The sequence below is a fragment of the Colobus angolensis genome, unplaced genomic scaffold, assembly GCF_000951035.1.
Source record: "Colobus angolensis palliatus isolate OR3802 unplaced genomic scaffold, Cang.pa_1.0 Scaffold194, whole genome shotgun sequence".
Lineage (NCBI taxonomy): Eukaryota > Metazoa > Chordata > Mammalia > Primates > Cercopithecidae > Colobus > Colobus angolensis.
The window spans coordinates 5,214,181-5,238,839 of NW_012115088.1; the positions used below are offsets into that span (position 1 = coordinate 5,214,181).

Genomic DNA, 24,659 nt, shown 5'->3' on the forward strand with positions numbered 1-24,659 from the left:
AATTAGGGAGGGGTCACAGGGTGAAAGAAGCTTCCAACTGAAATTTGTAAAAATTTTGACTGGACATGAATTTTCTTGAGCAGAATCCAATAAGCGAATGCGAACTGCTACAGATACGAGTGAAGGAGCTGCCTCTGACATTGGGGCAGATAGGGAGGGGCAAGACCTGAAAGCTGTGCTTCCTTTCTCAGCAGGGAAGTTTACAGCATGGGACAAGGTCTGACCGGGGGAATGTGGGAGTGAGACTGGCCTAGCCAACTGCCTGGGAGTTAGGTGGGGTCTTTTGCTACCTGCTATCCCCCACTTTCCTGGTAAGCTATATGGCACAGCAGAGGCAGCCATAATTCCCTCTGGAACATAACCCCATTGGCCTGAAAACTACTACCCATCTCCCACAGTGGCCATTGCAAGCCCCTCCCAAGGACAGTCTGAGCTCAGAGTCACCTAACCTTGCCCCCACCTGATGATATTTCTCTACCTGCCCTGGTAGCCAAACATAAGATATAAAGTCTTGGGAACTTTTTATGGCCCTACACATCACCTGAGAAACCAGAATACTTACCCTCGCCAACTTAGGGCAAGATTATATCTCCCTACTACTACTGAAGCTGGTGCTCTCTAGACAGTGCCACATACTGGCTAGAGGCCAACCGACTCAGGCCATTACAGCCACTCATGACGGAATAACCCTGCTCCCAGGGAGCAGGGAGAAAACAACAGCTAATTGTGCTACAACATCCTGGCTAACCAGGTGTCCTGAGTCTGTCCATGTGACAACTTCACTGCTAGCATAACCAGCATTTGAGAAAGCCAGCATACTAAACATGTCTACCATCAAAGACTCTCAGAGTCTTCTTCACTCCCCTGCCACCTCCTTCAGAGCAAGTGCTGGTATTCACAGCTAAAGACCCAAAGATGGATCATATCACAGGACTCTTTGCAGCCATTCCCCAGCACCAGCCTGGAGCCTGGTAGCCCTGCTAGTGGTGGCTAGACCCAGAAGAGCAATAACAATTACTGCAGTCAGGCTCTCAGGAAGCCCCATTCCTAGGGGATGGGGGAGAGCATCACGGGATAACCCTATGGGACAAAATAATCTGAAGTAGGCCTTGAGTTCCAGAGCTTTCCACTAGTATTTTAGTGGAATATTTAGTAGACAATAGACTATTGTCTACCCAAATGAGAAGGAACCATAAAAGTAATTCTGGTAATATGACAAAACAGGGTTCTATAACATCCCCAAAAGATCACACTAGCTCATCAGCAATGGATCCAAACCAGGAAGAAATCTCAGAATTGCCAGATAAAGAATTCAGAAGGTTGATTATTAAGCTACTCAAGGTGATACCAGAGAAAAGTGAAAACTAAAAGAAATGTAAAAAACAATATGGGATATGGATGAAAAAGTCTCCAGAGAAATAGATTTCATGAAGAAAATACAATCACAGCTTCTGGAAATGAAAGCCATACTTAGAGAAATACAAAATGCACTGGAAAGTTTCAACAATAGACTAAAACAAGTAGAAGAAAGAATTTCAGAGCTTGAAGACAAGGTTTTCAAATTAACCCAATCAAAGACAAAGAAAAAAGAATCTAAAAAAATGAATCAAGCCTCCAAGATATTTGGGATTATGTTAAATGGCCAAACCTAAGAATAATTGGTGTTCCTAAGAAGAGAAATGTAAAAGTTTGGAAAACTTATTTGAGGCATTAATTGTGGAAAACTTCCCTGACCTTGCTAGAGATCTAGACATCCAAATACAAGAAGTTCAAAGAACACCTGAGAAGTTCATCACAAAAAGATCATCACCTAGGCACATAGTCATCAGGTTATCTAAAGCCAAGAGGAAGGCAAAAATCTTAAGAGCTGTGAGACAAACGTATCAGGTAATCTATAAAGTTACAGGAAAACTTTAACAGCAGGTTTCTCAGCAGAAACTTTACAAGCTAGAAGGGATTGGGGTCTATCTTTAGCCTCCTGAAACAGAATAATTGTCAGTCAAGAACTTTGTATCCAGCAAAAATAAGCTTCATAAGTCTAGAAAAGATAGAGTCTTTTTCAGACAAACAAATGCTGAGAGGACTTGCCACTGCCAAGCCAGCACAACAATAAATGCTAAAAGGAGTTATAAATCTTGAAACAAAACCTTGAAATACACCAAAATAGAACCTCATTAAAGTATAAATGTCAGAGGGCCTATAAAACAATAACACAATGAAAGAAAACCAAGATATTTAGGCAACAAATAGAGTAGTACCTCACATCTCAATATTAACATTGAATGTAAAAGGCCTAAATGCTCTAGTTAAAAGATATAGAATGGTGGAATGGATAAAAATTCACCAACCAAGTATCTGCTGTCTTTGAGAGACTCATCTAACAAATAAGGACTCACATAAACTTAAGTAAAGGGGTGGAAAAAGATATTCCAGGCAAATGGAAACCAAAAGTAATCAGGAGTAGCTACTTTTGTATCAGACAAAAGACTTTAAAGGAACAACAGTTTAAAAGGACAAAGAGGGACATTACATAATGATAAAAGGGTTAGTCCAACAGAAAAATATCATAATCCTACATATATATGTACCAATACTAGAACTCCCAAATTTATAAAACAATTACTACTAGACCTAAGAAATGAGATAGACGGCAGTGCAATAATAGTAGGGGACTTTAGTACTCCACTGACAGCAGGAGACAGGTCATCAAGATAGAAGTCAACGGCCGGGCGCAGTGGCTCAAGCCTGTAATCCCAGCACTTTGGGAGGCCGAGACGGGCGGATCACAAGGTCAGGAGATCGAGACCATCCTGGCTAACACAGTGAAACCCCGTCTCTACTAAAAAACAAAAAACTAGCCGGGCGAGATGGCGGGCGCCTGTAGTCCCAGCTACTCGGGAGGCTGAGGCAGGAGAATGGCGTGAACCCGGGAGACAGAGCTAGCAGTGAGCTGAGATCCGGCCACTGCACTCCAGCCTGGGCGACAGAGCGAGACTCCGTCAAAAAAAAAAAAAAAAAAAAGATAGAAGTCGACAAAGAAACAATGAACTTAAAGTATACCCCAGAATAGACTTAACTGATATTTATAGAACATTCTATCCAATAACTGCAGACTATACATACATTCATCAGCATATGCTCTTTTCATGAGCACATGGAACATTCTCCAAGATAGACCATTTGATAGGCCACAAAACAAGTCTCAGTAAATTTAAGAAAATCAAAATTATATCAAGTATCTTTTCAGACTACAGTGGAATAAAACTGGAAGTTAACTCCAAAAAGAGCACTCAAAACTATACAATACATGGAAATTAAATAATCTGCTCTTGAATGATCTTTGGGCCAACAATGAAATCAAGATGGAAATTAAAAATTTATTTGAACTGAAAAATAACAGTGTTACAACTTATCAAAACCTCTAGGATACAGCCAAAGCAATGCTAAGAGCAAAGTTCATAGCCCTAAATGCCGACATCAAAAAGTCTGAAAGAGCACAAATAGACAATCTAAGTCATACCTCAGGGAACTAGAGAAACAAGAAAAAACTAAACCCAAGCCTAGCAGAAGAGAGTAAACACCAAAAATTAGAGAAGTAAATAAAATTGAAACAACAACAACAACAAAAAACATAAATGCAACAAAAGCTGTTTTTTTAAAAAGATAAACATCAATAGACCATTAGGGAGATTAACCAAGAAAAGAATATCCAAATAGGCTCAATTAGAAATGAAACAGGAGTTATTACAACCAATATCACAGAAATACAAACGATCACTCAAGGCTACTATTAACATCTTTATGCACACAAACTAGAACATCTAGAGGAGATGGATAAATTCCTGGAAATATACAACCCTCCTAGATTAAATCAGGAAGAAATAGAAATTCTGAACAGACCAATAACAAGTAGTGAGATTGAAACAGTAGTAAAATAAATTGCCAAAAAAAAAAGTCCAGGAACAGACGGATTCACAGCTGAATCCTATCAGACATTCCAAGAAGAATTGGTACCAATCTTACTGAAGCTATTCTAAAAGATAGTGAAAGAGGGAATCCTCTCTAAATCACTCTATGAAGCCAGTATCAGCCAAATACCAAAACTAGTAAAGGACATAACAAAAAAAGAAAACTACAGACCAATATCTTTGATGAACATAGATGGAAAAATCCTCAACAAAATACTAGCTAACTGAATCCAACAGCATATCAAAAAGATAATACACCATCATCAAGTGGGTTTCATACCAGGGATGCAGGGATGGTTTAACATACACAAATCAATAATTTTGACATATCACATAAACAATTAAAACCAAAAATCCTATGATCATCTCAATGGATGCAAAAAAGCATTTGACAAAATCCAGTATCCTTTTATGATTAAAACTCTCAGCAAGATTGACATAGGAGGGACATACGTCAAGGTAATAATGACAATCTATGACAGACCCACAGTCAACATTACACTGAATGGGGAAAAGTTGAAAGCATTTCCCCTGAGAACTAGACCAAGACAAAGATGCCCACTTTCATCATTACTATTCAATACAGTACTGGAAGTCTAGCCAGAGCAATCTGACAAGAGAAAGAAATAAAGGGCATCCAAGGCAGTAAAGAGGAATTAAAACTGTTGCTGTTTAACGATGATATGATCATGTGCCCAGAAAACCCTAAAGAGTCATCCAAAAAGCTCCTAGATCTGATAATGAATTCAGTAAAATCTCAGGATACAAAATCAACTGCACAAACCAGTAGTACTGCTATATACCAACAATGACCAAGCTGAGAATCAAATCAAGAACTGAATCCCTTTTTATGACAGCTGCAAAACAAACAAACCCCCAAAACTTAGGAATATACCTAACCAAGGAGGTAAAAGACCTCTATAAGGAAAACTACAAAACATTGCTGAAAGAAATCATGGATGACACAAACAAATGGAAACACATTTCATGCTCATGGATGGGGAATCAATATTGGGAAAATGACCAAACTGCCAAAAGCAATCTACAGATTCAACACAATTCCCATCAAAATACCATCATCATTCTTCACAGAACTAGAAAAAAAATCCTAAAATTCATATGGATCCATAAAAAGAGCTCATATAGCCAATGCAAGACTAAGCAAAAAGAACTAATCTGGAGGTATCACATTACCCAACTTCAAACTAGGCTATAGTTACCAAAACAGCAAGGTCATGGTATAAAAATAGGCACACAGACCAGTGGAACAGAATAGAGAACCCAGAAATAAAGCCAGAAACTTATAGCCAACTGATCTTAAACAAAGCAAACAAAAACATAAAGTAGGGAAAGGACACCCTATTCAACAAATGGTGCTGGGATGATTGGCAAGCCACATGTAGAATGAAACTGGATCCCCATCTCTCACTTTATACAAAAATCAACTCAAGATGGATCAAAGACTTAAATCTAAGACCTGAAATCATAAAAATTCTAGAAGATAACATTAGAAAAACTCTTCTAGATACTGGCTTAGGCAAAGAGTTCATGACCAAGAACCCAAAAGCGAATGCAACAAAGAAAAAACAAGTAGATGGGACCTAATTAAACTAAAAAGCTTCTGCACAGCAAAAGAAATAATCAGAGTAAATAGACAACCCACAGAGTAGGAGAAAATATTCACAAACTATGTATCCAAGAAAGGACTAATAACCAGATCTACAAGGAATTCAAACAAATCAGTAAGAAAAAAAAAAATAATCCCATCAAAAAGTGCGCAAAGGACATGAATAGAAAATTCTCAAAAGAAAATATATGAATAGCCAATGATGAAAAAATCCCCAACTTCACTGATTGTTAGGGAAATACAAATTAAAACCACAATGAGATACCACCTCACTCCTGCAAGAATGGCCATTGTTAAAAAAAAAAAAGATATTAACATGGATGTTGTCAAAGGGAACTTTTAAACTGCTGGTGTGAATGTAAACCAGTACAACTGCTATAGAAAACAGTATGGAGATTCCTTAAAAAACTAAAACTACCATTTGATTCAGCAGTCCTTCCACTTGGTATCTGCCCAGAGGAAAAGAAGTCATTATATGAAAAAGACACTTGCACACGCATGTTTATAGCAACACAATTTGCAATTGCAAAAATATGGAACCAGCCTAAATGCCCATCAACCAACACCTTGATAAGGAAAATGTGGTATATTTATACCATGGACTACTACTCAGCCACAAAAAGGAATAAAATAATGGCATTTGCAGCAACGTGGATGGAGCTGGAGACCATTTTTCTAAGTGAAGTAACTCAGGAATGGAAAACCAAATATCATGTTTTCACTTATAAGTGGGAACTAAGCTATGAGGATGTAAAGGCATAAGTAACATAATGGATTTTGGGGACTCGGGGAAGGATAGGAGGGAACCGAGGGATAAAAAAACTACACATTGGGTATGCTGTACACTGCTCACATGGGAAGTGCACCAAAATTTCAGAAATCACCACCAAATAACTGATCCATGTAACCCAAACCATCTGTCCCCCAAAAACTATTGAAAAAAAAAGTTAGTAATCACACTTGTAATCCCAGCACTTTGGGATACTGAGGCAGAAGCATTGCTCAAGGCCAGGAGTTTGACACCAGCTTGGGCAATATAGTGAGACCCCTGGCTCCCTGTGTATATATTTTAAAAAACAAAAGTATACATGGTACTTGCAAAACAAACAAAAACAAAATGTAACAAAAAAACGAAAACACCAAGTACATATGAAACAGAAGAGAGAGCCCATAAATGAACGCAGGTATGCACGTGGTCAATTGCTTTTCCACAAAGATGCCAAGAATATACAATGGGAAAAGAATAGTCTCTTCAATAAATGGTGATAGCAAAACTAGATACTCACATGCAGAATGAAATTGGACCTTCGTCTTCCCTATATGCAAAAATCAACTCAAAAATAGATTAAGGTCTTAAATGTAAGACCAGAAACTGTAACACTACTAAAGGAAACATAATGGAAAAACTGCCAATTGAAACCACAATATGATGTCATCTTACACCTATCACAATGGCTATCATAACAAAGACAAAAGATAACAGATGTGGGCAAGGATATGGAGAAAAGGGAACCAATATACACTGTTAAGAATGTAAATTAGCACAGCCATTAAGGAAAACTGAATTGAAGTTCTTCAAAAAACTAAAAATAGAATTACCATATGATCCAGCAATCCCACTTCTGGGAATTCAACCCAAAGATTTGAAATCAGTGTGTCGAAGAGATGTTTGCAGCCCTGAGTTCACTGTAGCACTATATTCACAATAGCCAAGTTACGGAATCAACCTAAGGTCTGCTCTATCAGCAGATGAATGGCTAAGAAAATGTGGAAAATGGAGTATATACACACAATGGAATACTATTCAGCCTTTAAAAAAACATTCTGTCATTTGTGACAACATGGATGAAACTGAAGAACATTTTGCTAAGTGAAGTAAACCAGATACAGAAAGACAAATACGGCACATTATTTACTTGTATGTGGAATCTAAAACAAACTCACAGAATCAGAGTGTAGAATGATGGTTAGAAAGACTGGGGGCTGAGGGGTATGGGGAGATGATGGTCAAAGGGTATAAAATATGGCAGAAGGAATTTCTTTTTAGTTCTATTGCACAGCATGGTAAATATAGTTAATAATAGTATTATACATTTCAAAACTAAATTTAAATGTTCTAATCACAAAAAATGTTAAGTATTTGAGGTGATGGATGTTAACTAGCTTAATTATTCCATATTATACTCATAAATCATAACACCACTTTGGACCCCCCCACACAATTATAAATTGTCAATTTACAATTAAAAAAAATGCAGCAAAGAGGCATTTTGTGGAGGGAAAGACTAAACCCCGGAGTAGCAAAGCAACTAATTCATGGTTCCCCAGGGTATAAGACAGAGTCATGAGCCTTGTCCAGGTGTAGGTCCCTACAGGATTCCCATCATGCTTCGAAGCTCGACTTGAGTCTGGGTGATAATGACAGGCTCTGCAGGATCTGGAAGCCAGTACAGACTTTCCTCAGTACATTTGAGAGCAGGGTGTAGGGCTCATGATTTATAATCTTACTTCTCTGTAAATGTGCTTGTGTGTATATGTGCTTGTGTGTATACATAAGCCCTTGGTAACTACATATCAAGGGCTTTTTTCTTTGCATAAATACAGTGTATGCTGTAGAAAACAAAGTGCTGTAGTAATTTGATGAACAGAAAATTCTACAGGCAAATAAGGTGGGAAACACTGCATATTATACCCACACTGCCAACATTCTTGGTGCACCAGGGAACACATTTGCATATTAAGGACTGAATGGTCCCATTATAAAGAGACACCTTTAGGTTAGTTCAATCTAGTGATTCCCAGATTTATTTGGTTATGACCATCTATTCCCCCAGTAGTCCTCACCAATATTCTGTGGAACGAATCTGTTTATTTGCAGAACACACTTTTGAAAAGGGTTATTTTGAATATCTATAAAGTGTTTTAAATATGGTACATTTTAATGAGGTTATATACCAAAATAGCATAAACACCAACAATGACAGAAACGTCCAGGATGCAACTTGTGAAAGTAAAAATTTTTATTTTGATTGATTTCTCAATGTATAGTTCAGTATAATGCCAGTTTTTAATGGCAAAGATTTGGTTCCACTGAAACTCCATAATGCTACAGAGAGCTACTACTTTTTCCAGGAAGTAGGTAAACAGCTGGAAAGAAAAAGGACAACTTCCTAGCAGCATGGCAACTTAAACTGCAGATCTAATAGGTCTGCAACTTTTACACTAAAAATGGCACAAACAGGTGGTGACACAAGTGAGAAATGGGGAACAAGATGTGAACACTGAAAGGAACAATATATATACTGCAAATACAATGAATAAACCAAATGTAGCTATACGGATCTTAAAGGATAATTATAGAAAAGGGAACCAAATATTTTCCTCAAATGCTTTTTAGACCCTTTCTGTAGAGATACAAATATATATATATATATATTTATCCAAAAATATGTTTTATACAGATAAATGTTTCTCAATTAAAGATGGGACCAAAGCTATAGGTATAACATAAAGCACATTGTCTTTTGTAAGACTATTTATCCACCTGAATTTTCAATTTCTTTAAAGTTAGTGCATTAAATGTTTTCCAAATATAATTACCTGACATTCTTCTTATAGATATAAATCAAGTAGGCATTGTTTTAAAAGGTTGTGCAGGTTAAACTTTTCTAAGATGCTGTGCATATTAAACTTATTATGAGCCCCATTAAGAATCATTATTAATAAACATATCAAAAAGGGCTATATAAGTCCGATTTTCCTGTTCATAGTAAATATTTTCTGATTTCCAGGTTACAAGTATTGAAAATGCACAAGAAAGATTTTACTTCACAAGTACTTTTAAGAATATACTTTGATTTAATACGTATGTCAATAAAACTCCACATGTTGTAACCATTATGTTTTTGTTTTTAAAATGGGGATGTAATACTAATAACCACTACCTATAAAATGAAGCACACAATTGTTTTGGTGATTTTACAAATCTTTTTTTCCAGGTGTAAAGGTTACAAAAATTCCTAAAAATTAGAGAACACTGAAAACATATTAAAGTTTGACATCCAACTTTATAGTATTTCCATTTTACCCTGAAAGATAACTTAAAAAATATGGCCTTCTTAGAACAGGCCACTCTGCTATTATAAAAAATTGGTGACAGCAAGAAATTGTATCACTGATATGTGGAATTTTTGTAAATAGTTTTCTCTCCAAATCATTAGAAAAATGTTCAAAAATAAAAACAAAATAAAACATGGTGGTGGTCCCTAAACTATTTTGAAGGCAGGTAGCTTAGTCTAAGCTAAAATATTTTTTTCATTCATAGCAATAATCCTCCCCTCAAATGCCCATTAAAAAAATGCATGAAACAGTACAATAGCAAAAATCAAAGAGCACAGACTGTATTTTCAAGAACAGAAAAATCTCTAATGCTGAAAGATATAGTAGAAAGCAGATTTCTTTGGGGACATTAATCAATTAGTTTATAATTCATTATGAAGATTTCTCTTTCCTATTCCGGGGAGAGTCTGCTACATTTGAAGTTAATGTTCCATTTACACCATTTTCTGCAAAAAGAAAAGAATCTGTGTTACTCTTTTATAAATAAATGCAAGTAATAATGTTTATATGTAAAGATACCTTCAGAAAAGAAAATGTAAAATCCAATATATACTCAGGTGAAATTTATTTACCAGTATTGAACCAATCACAAAACCTGGTAACATGTTTAACACAATGAACTGAAAGTAGCAAATTAAAAGAAAACTACTATTAAAAGCAGAAAAAAGTGACAGGACAGAAAACTATTTAAAAAGTTACAAGAATTTAAAAATAGTAATCAAGAGAAATACCTTCTGTAGAAATAAACTTTTCACATTTGACAGCAAAGTCCTTGGGGATATTTGTTTACAACATGCTAAAGTTGGCGTTTAGGATAATTCCCATGTGGAGGGGTGTATTATGGCCTTCTTTTTATTTATTTATGTTACTGTTGTTTTTTCAGACAGGGTCTCACTCTGTTACCAAGGCTGGAGTGCAGTGGCATGATCATGGCTCAATGCAGTCTTGAACTCCTGGGGACAAGTGATGCTCCTACCTCAGCCTCCCAAATAGCTGGGACTACAGACATGTGCCACCACATCTGGCTAATGTAATGGCCTTCTTCAAGCTACGATGGAGTAACAAATGTCTCACTGACTCTCTCTCCAAAAATATAAAAGTTGCATACAGAAATGGATGTTTGAGGCAGGGATAATGGCTTGCACCTATAATCACAGCACAAGTGGAATCCAAGCACAGATATCATTGAACTGAATAATGAAAAAGACATAATGAAACCTATGAAATACAGACTGGGCACGGTAGATCACGCCTGTAATCCCAGCACTTTGGGAGATTGAGGTGGGCAGCACCTGAGGTCAGGAGTTCAAGATCAGCCTGGCCAACGTGGTGAAACGCCATCTCTACTAAAAATACAAAAATTAGCTGGGTGTGGTGGCGGGTACCTGTAATCCTGGCTACCTGGGAGGCAGGAGAATCACTTGAGCCCAGGAGGCGAAGGCTGCAGTGAGCTGAGATCCCACCACTGCACTCCAGCCTGGGCAACAGAGCTAGACTCCATCTCAAAAAAACAAAACAAAACAAAACAAAAAACTTGTGAAATACTGTTAAAGCGGTGTTGAAAAGTTTACCCTTAACTGAATGTAAATGACAAGAGATACAAATCAGTGCTCCAAAGATCCAGCTCAAGAAGGTAAATCACAAACAAAACCGCAAATTAAACCCAATGAAAAGGAAAGAATAGAAATCAATAATCCAAAAAAGACACAACTAGGAAAATCAACACAAAAAGACAAATGTTGGTTTTGACTGATGGAAGAAAAGATAAAAGGCTTACGTTACTAACACAAGAAATGAAAAACAGGAATCACTCCTCATTTACAGGCGTGAACTTCATTATCATATGAATTTCATATGAATAATTTTATGCCAATGTATTTGCAAATTTATTATGAACTAGACAAATTCCTTGAAAAACACTGTTTACCAAAAGAGAAACAACTAAGAAACAGAAAATGTGAATAATAGTATTATCTTTTTTTTTTTTTTTCCGAGACAGGGTCTCACTCTGTTATCCCAGCTGGAGTCCAGCAACATGATCTCCACTCACTGCAACCTCCACTTCTCAGTGATGGCAGCAGCAGCCCATATGGAGTGGCTATTGCCATGACATTGGCTGTAGTGTGGGAGGTGCAGCCAGGGCTGCATGCTTCACATAGCTAGCAGGAGCCCCATCCCTTTCAGAGTTGGAGGGGTGGGAGCCCTGCACTCCTGGGCGCAGCTGCAGCCACCCAGCCGTAGCCCTTGGGGGCCCGGGAAGCCCCACTGCCTCTGCAGGCTTGGAAGAGCCTGCTCCCGCTGCCTGGCCACTCTACAGCTCCTGGCATCCACTACTATTTTGGAGTGAAGGTGAGACTGACCATGGGATTAGAGCAGCGCTGATATGCCAGCTCCCTGCTCCCTTGGCCATCAGGACTGTGGGTGCTGACAAGCATGAGAGGGAGGCCGAGGGGGGCTGAGGGCAGCTTGGTGTGGGCCTGCAGGCATCTCTTGGCATGACCAGCCTAGGCACCATGGATGGTAGGTTGATGGCAGCAGGAGGCAGAGAGGTTCCTCGGCAGAAAGGCGTGGGCCCCTGGTGAAGCCCCCCTCTTCAAGCCAGGGATGGCCTCAAACCTGGGGGCCCGGCCGCTAGTTCCATGGACTGAAGTGAGAACTTATAGTGCTTTTTCTGGGCCTGCCCATGGACCAATCATTATGCACTTCCTCCTCCTTGAAGCTTATAAAAATCCTGGACTCAGCCAGACTTGGGCAGATGATGAGGTTGTGGATAGGAGCTAACCATGACAGCTGCACAGATGATGAGATGACCTGCCTGTGGAAAGGAGCTAACCACTTCAGGTCTTCTAGGAACTGTTCCGCCTCTCAATGAACCTCCTCTCTGCCTTGCTCATCTTCCAGTTGCCTGCGTATCTCATTCTTCCTGGATGTAGGACAAGAACTTGGGACCTGCTGAATGGCGGGACTAAAAGGGCTGTAGCACAAACAAGGCTGAAACATGACCCCCTGCTCACCACGCTGCGCATGACAACGAGAGAAGAGCTGTGGTCCTTTGGGAAGCCCAGATCTAGGGGCTCCCTGAGGCAGTGCTGTGACACCCTCTTTGGGGTTCTGTGGTTCTGGCCACCTCCAAACTCTGGGGATTCCACCACGTTCCCCTTGTCCAGTCATGGATGCCTGCAGTGGAAGCCACATGCAGTACATCTGGTCCAGCTGCAGCCTCACACAGAGCCAGCACCTGTGCTGGTGCCTAGAGCTGCCTGCCCTGCAGCAGAAGCCTGTGTGCCTGGCTGTGCGCAGTGGCCAGACCTTGTGTGTGCTTGCCCACACACCCCCTGTTGCTCCGCCCCTGGCTCATGCTTGGCAGGTGTGGGATCTGGGCCGGCAGCTCAAGTCAAGCACAGCCTGTCAGGCTGAGTGGGTGGAATGAGCCCAGTGGGTGCAAGCAATACTCAGGCAGAAGGCACCACCAGTCATAGAGGTTTCCAGCTGCTGAAGTGACACCTCAAGGGTGACATCAGGATCAAGGGATCCTCCCGCCTCAGCCTCCCAAGTACTGGGACTCCAGGCATGCACCACCATTCCTGGTTCATTTTTGTATTTTTTTGTAAAGATGGAGTTTTGCCTTGTTGCCCAGGTTGGTCTTGAACTCCTGGGCTCAAGTGATCCACCCACCTTAGCCTCCCAAAGTGCTGGGTGCCCAGCCAATTGGTTGAGTCTGGTGGGCAGATCACTTCGGTATAGGAGTTTGAGACTATCCTGGGTGACATGGTGAAATCCCATCTCTACAAAAAACAAAAACTAGTGGTGTGGTGACATGTGCCTGTAGCCCCAGCTACTCAGGAGGCTGAGGTGGGAGGATTGCTTGAGCCCACAAAGTTGAGGCTGCAGTGAGCCAAGATCATGCCACTGCACCCCAGTCTGGGTGACAGAGCAAGGCCCTGTTTCAGAAAAAAAGAAGACTCTAGGTCAGAGGGCTTAGCTGGTGAACACTTCCAAATGCTTAGATGCAAAAATCCTAATGAAATAATGAAAAAGGGAATTCTGCAAAAGTGATGTACAATGGTCTGCCCTTATTTGCAGTGTTGCTTTCCATGTTTCAGTTACCCACAGTCAACCATGGTCTGAAAATAGGTGAGTACTATACAATATTTTGAGAGAGAAAAATACCACATTCAATTAACTTTTGCTACAATATGCTGTTATATGTGACTAATTTATAAATAAAACTTTATCATAGCTATATTAGGAGAAAACATAGTATATAGAGTCATACACCACTTAACAGGCTATGTTTTAAGAAATGTGTCAGGCAATTTCATCATTGTGTGAACATCACAGAATGTACTTCCACAAATCTATATGGAGAGCCTACCACACACCCAGGCTATATGTTATAGCCTATTGCTCCTAGGCTAAAAACCGGCACAGCATGTTACTGTATGGAATACTGTGGGCAACTGTAATACAGTGGTAACTATGTATGCATCTAAACATATCTAAACATAGAAATGGTGTAGGAGAAATACAGCATAATTTTATAGGACCAGTGTCATAAATGAGTCATGTATGCACATATGTTGTATAGCTGTTGACTGAAATGTCATTATTTAGCACATGACTATATAGAGTTTGATACCACCCCTGGTTTCAGGCATCCATTGGAGGTTTTGGAATGTATTCCCCCAGGGAGACTACTGTATTATCACCAACTTGGATGCATGTCAGAAATGCAAAATTATTTTAACATTGATAGTCAATGCAATTCACAACATTAACAGAATAAAGAAAAATTCTATGACTAAATGTTGCAGAAAAACCATTTCTTAACATTCTACAAGTCATGGACACAAACTCTTAGTAAAGAATATAATAGAAGAGAACTGAGTAAAGGGCATCTACAAAATATTCTTAATAATGAACTACCGAAAGGTCTCCCTCTTATATAAGGAACAAGAGTATTCATTTCTTCTATTCAATATTATGGTATAGTCCTAGCTAGTGTAATACAGGAAGAAAATGAAAAAGTATAATATTTATAGATGATATAACTGTATATTTTAGTGTAAACTTTAAGTGAATTAGGAAGATTTTTTCAGTACACAGATAGTATCTTAAAGAAAACAAATGGCATTACTATGTAACAAATAGTTAAAATTGTTTTTTAAAAAGAGCATGTACATTAGCTTAAAAAAGAAAATACCTGAGAATAAGTTTAATGAAAAATGTATGAGATTCCTATACAGAAACCTATAAAATATCTCCTTCAACAACTCTTCCACTGTTTCTTGGCATTTTGGCTAAGATCAAGTGAAGAACTCTTCCAAAAAACAGAAAAGGAAAAAACACTGCCCAGTTCGTTCTATGAAGCCAGTATTATCTTGATACTAAAACCAGACAAGGATGTTGCAAGAAAAATACACACCAATATCTTTTATGAATACAGACACAAAAAAACCTCAACAAAATACTTGCATACCAAATCCATCAAGAGATAAAAAGGATCATACACCATAACCAAGTGAAATTTATCCCAGGAATGTAACGTTGGTTTAACATCTGAAAATCAATGTAATCTATAATACCAACAGAAAAAAATAAGAAAACCCCACGAGGTTATCTTAATAGATGCAGGAAAAAAAGCAGTTGACAAAATCTAACAACCTTCCATGACAAAAACAAACAAACCAGGAATCAGAGGGGAACTTCCTCAACCTGATAAAGGTCATTTATGAAAAACCCATAGCTAACATCATACTTAATGGTAAAAGACTGGACGGATGCCTACCCCTAAGATCAAAAACAAGACAAGGATGTCTGTTCTATTTCTGTTCAGTACTTGAGGTTTTAGACAGGGCAAAATGCAATAGAAAACATCCAGACTGCCCACCAAAAGACAAAAAACAAAAATCTATTTGAATAAATAAATTCAGCAAGGTTGCAGGATACAAGATCAATATACAAAAGTGATTTGTATCTCTTTTTTTTTTTTTTTTTTTTTTGAGACAGAGTCTCGCTCTGCCGCCCAGGCTGGAGTGCAGTGGCCAGATCTCAGCTCACTGCAGGCTCCACCCCCCAGGGTTCACGCCATTCTCCTGCCTCAGCCTCCCGAGTAGCTGGGACTACAGGTGCCCGCCACCGCGCCCGGCTAGTTTTTTGTATTTTTTAGTAGAGACGGGGTTTCACCGGGTTAGCCAGGATGGTCTCAATCTCCTGACCTCGTGATCCGCCCGTCTCGGCCTCCCAAAGTGCTGGGATTACAGGCTTGAGCCACCGCGCCCGGCCATGAATTGTATTTCATATACACTGGCAATGAAGAATCTGAAAATGGAATTAAGAAGATGGTTCTATTTTACAACAGCATCCAAAAGAATAGGGTTAAATTTAATCAACTGCAAGATATATACACTGATAACTATAACTGAAAGAGATTAAAGATCTAAATAAACAGACATTCATGTTCATACTCTGCATATCAACCTACAGATTGAAGGTAATCCATACCAAAACCCCAGCTGGCTTTTTTGCAGAAACTGACAAGCTCATTATAAAATTCATATTAAAATGGCTGGGTATAGTCCCAGCAACTTGGGAGGCTGAGATGGGAGAATCCCTTGAGCCTAAGAGTTCAAGAGTAGCCTGGGCAACACAGCAAGATCCTGTCACTTAAATAAAAACTCATATGGAAATGTAAGAAACCCAGAATAACCAAAACATCATGAAAAAGAACAACATTGGGGACTCACATTACCTGCTTTCAAAACTTACTACAAAGCTACAGCAATCAAGAGAGTGTGGTACTGGCATAAGAATCGATTTACCAATAAATGCAATAAAATTCATGATCCAGAAATAAAACTTTTTTTAAAAATGATTTTTGAAAAGGGCATCAAGACAGTTCAATAGTGAAGGAGTCTTTTTAACAAATGGCACAAGGACAACTGAATATCAGGATGTTAAACTGAGTGTAAAAATAGTATAGCCACTTCAAAGAACAGTTTGGCAGTTCCCTCAAAATGTTAAACATAGTTACAGCATGACTTGGAAATTCCATTCCTATGTATGTACCCAAGAGAATGAAAACACATGTTCGAACAAAAACTTGCACCTAAATGTTCACAGAATCATTATTAGTAATAGCCAAAAAGTAAAAGGCACTCAAATGTCCATCAAATGATGAATGGATAAACAAAACACGGTATATATCCATACAATAAGGTTCCACACAATGGAATATTATTTGGTTGTAAAAACAAATGAAGTCTTTATATATACTATGACATGGATGAACCTCAAAACATTATCTAATTGCAAAAGACCACATATCACATGGTTCTGTTTATATGAAATGTCCAGAAAAGGCCAATCCTTAGAGACAGAAAATAGATTAGAGAGTACCGGAGCAGAATGAACGGGGAAATGTGAAGTGATGCTAATGGGCATGGGGTTTTTTTTGCAGTGATAAAAATATTCCGGAATTAGATAGTGGTTTGCACAATTTTGTGAACATCTGTTAAAAATGACTGAAATGTATACTTTAAAGGATAAATCTTATTGTATGTGAATTACATCCCATTTTAATAAAAAATATTACTTGGAGAAATGAAAGACAACCTAAATAAACAGAGGTATATATCAGGTTGAAATAGTCAGTTATCCCTAAATTGATCTATAGATGTGATGTTATTTCAACTCTATCCCAGCAATTTTTGTGGAAATTGACCAGGTTGTACAATTTTTTTTTTTTTTTTCTAAAGAGGCACTATGTTGCCCAGGCTGGAGTGCAGTAGCTTTTCACAGGCACGATCATTGTGCACTGCAACCCTGAACTCTGGGTTCAAGTGATCCTCCTGCCTCAGCCTCCTGAATAGCTGGACTACAGGCACCCCCCACTGCGCCCAGCTCAGGTTGTACTAAAATGTATTAAGAAAATGCAAAGGGCCAAGACTTGCTGGGACAAACTTGAAAAAAAAAAAACAGGCTGAAGGATGTAAATTATCAGGTATTAATACTTAGAAAGGAGTAAACCAGAGTGGATGTATTCTAAAAACTGGAACTTCCTGTGTTACAGCTCTAAGCATAATACCATACACACACTGAAAAAATTAACTGTAGTATCAATGCATTTTCAATTTTTGCAAAAGCCATAAAGAGAAAACAGGTTAAATGAAGGCTTAAAGACAAAGAATCAAGCAATCAGAAGTTATAAAAAAAAAAAAAAGCTATTCCACTTGGGACAAATGGGCAGATGGGAAGAGGTTGTGAAGAGCTTTTTAAAATGTGAATAAGATGCTTGAAAACAAACGACCATCCTCTAGTTTAGTTATTCACTAAACCTGTCCATAAAGTTTGGTCTAAAGTGGCTCAAAGGTAACCAAGAAGGGAAAACTTGTCAAAGAGAAATTTAGTGGACAGCTTTTGAGGGGAGTAACTGAGTTTCCTCATCCAAGGGATCACCCAATTGTGGAATGCAGTAAGATTACTTTGCCTCTAATTTTGTTAAAAAGCAGAATAATATTTTCTTTATAAGACCTTCAAACTAATAAATAAGATCCCACAACAAATTTTTAAAAAGTTTTCTACTTCTATGAGTTTTTCATTGCTTCCTGAATACAAACCTGTTCCTTTTTTAGAAGATCTGCCTTTAGTTACCGTTGGTTTCTTCTTCACAGCTGGTGCCTGAAAAGCAGACTGTTCCCTCCACCTCCGAAGCTGAAAATTAATGAACTTCCACATCATGAATGCTTGAGTAATGCAAATGGATGCCAGAACAGCAATTCTAAGAAATATTAAGAAATAAAAAGTTACAGTGTATAAAAAACAATGCCACTGAATACATTCTATCTTCTTTAATAGTATTTAGTAATAATTTTGAGAAAATTGTATTAACAATCAGTGCATTAATAATTTATCCTAAAAGTTAAATGCTTTAGTACTTCACTTCAGACATGTAAAATAGCAAAAGGTATGAAATAAAATCAAATGAGTATTTTCCCCAACCTCATATTCATCCTTTTTTTAGATGATTCAACACAGAGAAACTGATAATATATATCATCTAGCTGTACAAAGTGAAAAAAAAGTTAAATTGATTATACCTAACAGCCAACACATTGAAGTTTCCAGTACTGAAATCCAGCTTCTGATTCTCTGCTCTTGCAAGGCCAAAACCAACAGTCAGTACTGAAAGAATTAAAGTCAGAAGTCTTCCAAAAACAAAAAGAACTGCCCACAGAGAAAATCTGCAAGAAAAAGACTGTAAGTCAAATTCCTGAAATCTCAAAAACAAGATTCTATTAGAAATTAGATTCCTAAGTCAGGCGTGGTGGCAGACGCCTGTAATCCCAGCTACTTGGGGGGCTGAGGCAGGAGAATCGCTTGAAACTGGAAGGTGGAAGTTGCAGTGAGCCGAGATCGTGCAACTGCACTCCAGCCTGGGCAACAACAGCGAAACTCCATCTCAAAATAAATAAATAAATAAAAAGAAACTAGATTCCTATTAAGTAAAGGCATATTAAAATAGCATTTCTTATTCTGCAAAAAAGAATTTTGTGTCAAATATCTGGGAAAGCCTATATACCACACTCAAAGAGATATAATACATACTAGCCTATTTAAATTTCTAAAAAAATCCAGTAAATAAATGTTTAATTTTCTGTTTAGCTTATCTCTTTTCTTGTATAAGAACTATTAATGTTCCTCAGAACTACTAGTATTCAGAATAATTTTGGAAAATGCTAGACAAAACAAACCAAAAAAGCTGTGTTATAAAGAACAGGATGCCTAATTCTCAATTAAGAGTCCCAGTTTTACTTTTTTTAAGACAACTTTGCACTCTTTACAAGTTATACCTCTCCAATTCTGTTTTCAGTTCAATTTCCCCATCAATATATTTTAGTTATCTATAAGGCTAATTATCTATTGTTTCATTTTCTTCTGAGAGTTCACTTCTCTATCACTCCTCCAAAGAAAAACGATTCAATAAACAAAGTAGAAGTTATAACAGGAAAGTAAACCCACGAAGCCTTCAAAATGGCAAGATATAATTCAGTATCTCTCTAGCTGAGAAAGGCTCCATTTTAGAGAGTAAAATACAAAGTCTGAATAGAGAAATAATTTCATTTTATTTAAAGCAGCTACTAATCGCTTAAAAAGTAATATAATGGCCAAAAGCATGGATCTTGGCAATGTTAGGCAATGACTTTAAATATTTACTACACGAGAAATAGAATGGCTAAACAACTCACCCTTTCTGATACTTTTCATTGCTAAAATAAAACAAGCGGGAAATGTGGAAAAGAAATTCAACAAAATAATGTAGCACCAGAAGAACAAGTCCTAGATGATTCAAGCTGTTAAAAGAGCAAATTGAAAATGGGAAGATTAATTATCAATTAAGACAGGTCAGCATACTATCTGCCCAGCCTACTTACACACCCATGAAATATCCCAACTCACTTCAAAAGGTAAGCTCCAGCAATGTGGAAGAGGTAAAGACCAATGTAGACAAGCTGACGAGGAATATCCTCCTGTAAAAAATACATTATAGATTAAAACATGCTAAAACATTCCTTTCCTTTTTTTAAGAGGTGGGGTCTTGCTATGTTGCCCAGGCTGGTCTCAAACCCTTGGACTCAAGAGATCTCCCAACCTTGGCCTTCCAAAGGGTTAGGATTTCAGGTGTGACCCACTGTGCTTGGCTCATTTCTGTTCTTTAAGAGTAAGTGAAAAATGCAGAAGTAGGAGATCTGAAAGCTATTCTGCCCTGACCCCACCCCAATCTCTCATCCTCAATTAGGTATATAGCATTAGCAAGTCACGTAACCTCTGCTGGCTTCAGTTATTTCATCTGTAAAATGTGAATACTTAGATTTGCTTCAATCAGATAAACTCAAAATCCCCTTTAGAGCTAAGATCTATGGCTCTTGTTTCTAATGAACATGTATTAAATGACACAATATTAACCATAGTTACATGCTGACAATTTGATGTTCCTCTAATATTAAAATTGTTATGTTTATAGTAGTAGAGACACTTGTCTACCTAAAATAGCATTCATATTTTCAGCTTATGCTTTAGTCCCTTGTCAGTCAACTTAAGTTTAACATTTTTTATTCTCATTTATACTACCCCTTAATTGTGTATTATTTTTCCTCAATTACTTTGTAAGCCCAAGTACCTAGATTTTAGTTTAACTTCATTTTTTCTCCCACAGTTATCTAGCTGAACTGGTTATCTCAGAAACAGTATTTTTAGAAAACACAAGTCAAGACCCACTAGTGGGGCCAAGTGTGATGGTTCATGCCCGTAATACCAGCACTCTGGGAGGCCGAGGTGGGAGGATCACTTGAGACCAGGAGTTTGAGATCAACCTGGGCAACACAGCAAGACCCCATCTCTACAAAAACTACAATTAGCTGGGTGTGATGGTCCCAGCTACTCAGGAGGCAGACATGTGAGGAGCATCACTTGAACACAGGAGTTCGAGGCTACAGTAAGCTATGATCATGCCACTGTACTCCAGCTTGGGTGACAGAGCAAGATTCTGTCTCTTAAAAAAAGACCTACTAGTGGATCATGAAATCAATTTAGGGGTCACACCAGCATCTTTTAAAACATGAAATAAAATAGAAAATGTGACCAGGCACCGTGACTAACACTTCTCATCCCAGCACTTTGGGAGGCTGAGACAGGAGGATTGTTTGAAGCTGGGAGTTTGAGTCTAGCCTGGGCAACATAGAGAGACCCCATCTCTACAAATTTTTTTTTTTTTTAAATTAGCCAGGCATGGTGGCATGTGCCTGTAGTCCTAGCTACTTGGGGAGCTGAGGCAGAAAGATTGCTTGAGCCCAGGAGTTCAAGGATGCAGTGAGTTAGGATTGCATGACTGCGCTCCAGTCATGGGTGGCAGAGCGAGACCCTGTCTCAAAAAAAAAAAAAAGAAAAAGAAAATGCTAGAGTATATAGCACACTGTATTATGAAAATTCTATTCCATATTTTACACACACACACAAAATGAATTATGATGTAAAAAGTTTTTCATCTTTGGTTGCAGTAAAAATGTTTACAAAACACTGACAGTGATAAGCTCAACAGGCCAGCCTACTGACTGATGAAACACCTATATCTCAATTGTAATTTCCTTTGTTTTCTTCGTATATATATTTACAAGGATTATATTAGTCTAGTGAGTATTATTCATGTTCTACAGCTACTAATTAGAACGATGGAAATGCTGGGTTGCTGCTGGCAGGCTGAACCGTGTTCTTCTGCAGCCTCACTAAACTTATCTCTTGCATTTAGCATAGTTGAGTTCAGGTCCACTGGTTCTCCATTTCTCTGTGTTTCAGTACAGACAGCGACTTCACCAAATCTTCTGAGGAGTAGAGATTTTTTAAAGTCTAGTTTTGAAATGGAAAACTCTTCTTTAGTAAGAATGGTGCAAAGATCAAGCGTTAGGTAGAACATAAGCCAGTCTGAATATTACTATTTACAGTACTGTATTTTGGGACTCTTAGCAAAATTGATACCAAGTTTACTGTCATTCTTCCAACTGAAGAGAGACGTATCTCTGAAAATAGACAGTCTTAAGATCCTCTCTACATCATTTGTAAATTTCCAATGAAATATTTCAGCTTACAAAAGGAAGGAGAAAGGGTGTTGAGATAACACGCAACTGCAAGGGAACCTCTTCTTTTCCATTATAATAATTTCAGAAAAGCTCACTTGTAGTATTATCAATGCAATTTGACGTACAATGCATGTAGAAGTGCCACTATATATATGCTACTGTTTCCCAGTGTGGTGTGTACATTGGTACCGAACAAAATGATTGCACACAGTACACAACAAAATATTTTTATTTAACTGTAACTAAAATTTTAAATAAAGTATTTTAGGCTGAACATGGTGGATCATGCCAGTAATAACAGCCCTTTGGGAGGCTGATGAAGGTGGATTGCTTGAGCCCAGGAGTTCAAAAACCAGCCTTGGCAACATGGCGAAACCCTATCTCTAAAAAAATACAAAAATTAGCCAAGCATGGTGGTGTATGCCTATACTTCCAGCCACTCGGGAGGCTGAAGTAGTAGGACTGCTTAAGCCTGGCAGGTTGAGGCTGCAGCTGCAGTGAGCCGTGACTGTGGCCACTGCACTCCAGCATGGGTGACGGAGCAAGACCTTGTCTCAAGACAAAACAAAAACCCAAAATATTCTGTTATTTAATATACCTTAATAATTAAAATGCCAAAAGTATGAATTAGTAGTATGTGAATATGGCAAAGCAGGAAGGTGGCCACATAAAAGACTAGGTATAAGAAATATTGCCACATTCTTTCATATGTGTTACTCAATGCTCCAAATTTCAGAGGAGAAAACAGACCAAGAAAATCCTTAAAACTTATGAGGGAAGCTTTTTAGTTTTTAACTGCTCATTAAACTCATTTCATTGCATAAAAACTTGAGTAAGGCAATGTGAAAAAAAAAAAAAAACTAATTTGCTGGAAAAACCATAATGCAATGTAACTACTTATGAGGAATTTTTTTTTTTTTAATTTAAAAGAAATCCAACTAAGTTTTTAAAATTGACACTGGTCAATTAGCAGAGAACCTAAGCTGCCTACTCTTTTCTTCTCTGACAAGATTAAAAACACTATTATAAATTACAAACAAACTACATTTCAAAAAGCCATTCCATTTCTGATCTTTTGTCTTAAATTTCAACCCAATTAGATGAAGCACAGTTGTGCTTGACATTAGCTAAGGAAAAATCCATAGAGTTTCTTTCCTAAGTTCAGGTTCAACTTTGTATCTTAGCCCTGTACCTTCTTTTTGAAAAACAGAAACATGGTCTCACTATGTTACTCAGGCTGGAGTGCAGTGGCTATTCACAGGTGAATTTATGGTGCACTGTAGCCTCCAACTCCAGGGCTCAAGTGATCCTGCTATTTCAGCCTCCTGAGTAACTGGGACTACAGGCACCCACCACTGTGCCCAGGAGTCTTACCTTTCTGACGGCCAACCGAGTCAATAATAATAGAGGGTAAAATGCCATCACTAGGTTCCATCTTCACAACCATCAAATGCCTATGCAAAAGTTTTAAAAATAGTATCTATTGCTTTCAAAAAGATAGGATTATCAAGAAACCTTTTTCTAAGTAATGGTCCATTCAGCTTTGCACCAACTGACCAGTGTCTCTAAAACAGTGTTTGTACCTCAAAGCCTACCACAGAAAAAGTAAAAATGAGTAAGAGAATGGGTAAATACTTGTGTCACTTACTAGCCGAGGGACCTTATGCAAGCTAATTAATCTCTCTGTATAATGGGGATAACAACAACAATAATACCAAAAAAAAAAAAGAGATGAGTAGAATACTTCAAGGGGTGGTAGGAATTGTGGCTAACTTAACACACACCCTAGATAAAGGTATTCCCAAATGATTACAAAAAATGGAAGTAGGGGTGGTGTACTGTGAGTTTTATTTTATTTTTTAGAGACGAGTCTCATTATATTGCCCAGGCTGGTCTCAAACTCCTGGAATCAAGCCGTCCCCTTGCCTCAGCCTCCCCAGTAGCCAGGACTACAGGTGTGTGCCACCATGTCTGGCTTATCATGATTTTTAAAATGAGAAATTTTATCTAGAAAATGGCTACTTTTTAGCATCCCTGTGGTAGGCCAGCCTCCTGCAATGTTCTCCATTTCCTCTGGGGTTACAGCCCTGATGGCACGGTGTTCACATGTCTGAGGCCAACAACAAAGCCTTGCCTAGCACCAGCAGCATGGTCTCTGGATGTACAGATTTACACGGGTTGTGGGGAAATGGAGAGAACAGAGAAGGCTGGGAGAAATCATACCAAATTCTAAAATTGTAAATAACTTCAAGTGCCATTTTCAGTTGTTATTCCAATATCTTTTTATTAAAAAATATTTACACAATCCAATGT

General features: G+C 38.2%; 1 protein-coding gene across 2 annotated transcripts in view; it reads right to left on the reverse strand.

The window, feature by feature from the left end:
• Positions 1-8,597: 8,597 nt before the first annotated feature.
• TRAM1 (translocation associated membrane protein 1) overlaps positions 8,598-24,659 on the reverse strand; it is a 36,459-nt gene continuing 20,397 nt past the window's right edge. For both annotated transcript variants that reach the window (XM_011940929.1, XM_011940930.1), the window contains 5 exons: positions 20,173-20,243; positions 19,962-20,066; positions 18,813-18,956; positions 18,333-18,493; positions 8,598-10,160 (listed from right to left, as the gene is read on the reverse strand). In XM_011940929.1, the coding sequence (XP_011796319.1) occupies positions 10,087-10,160; positions 18,333-18,493; positions 18,813-18,956; positions 19,962-20,066; positions 20,173-20,243 (555 nt within the window). In that variant the 3' untranslated portion in view covers positions 8,598-10,086. The remainder of the gene's footprint in view (positions 10,161-18,332; positions 18,494-18,812; positions 18,957-19,961; positions 20,067-20,172; positions 20,244-24,659) is intronic.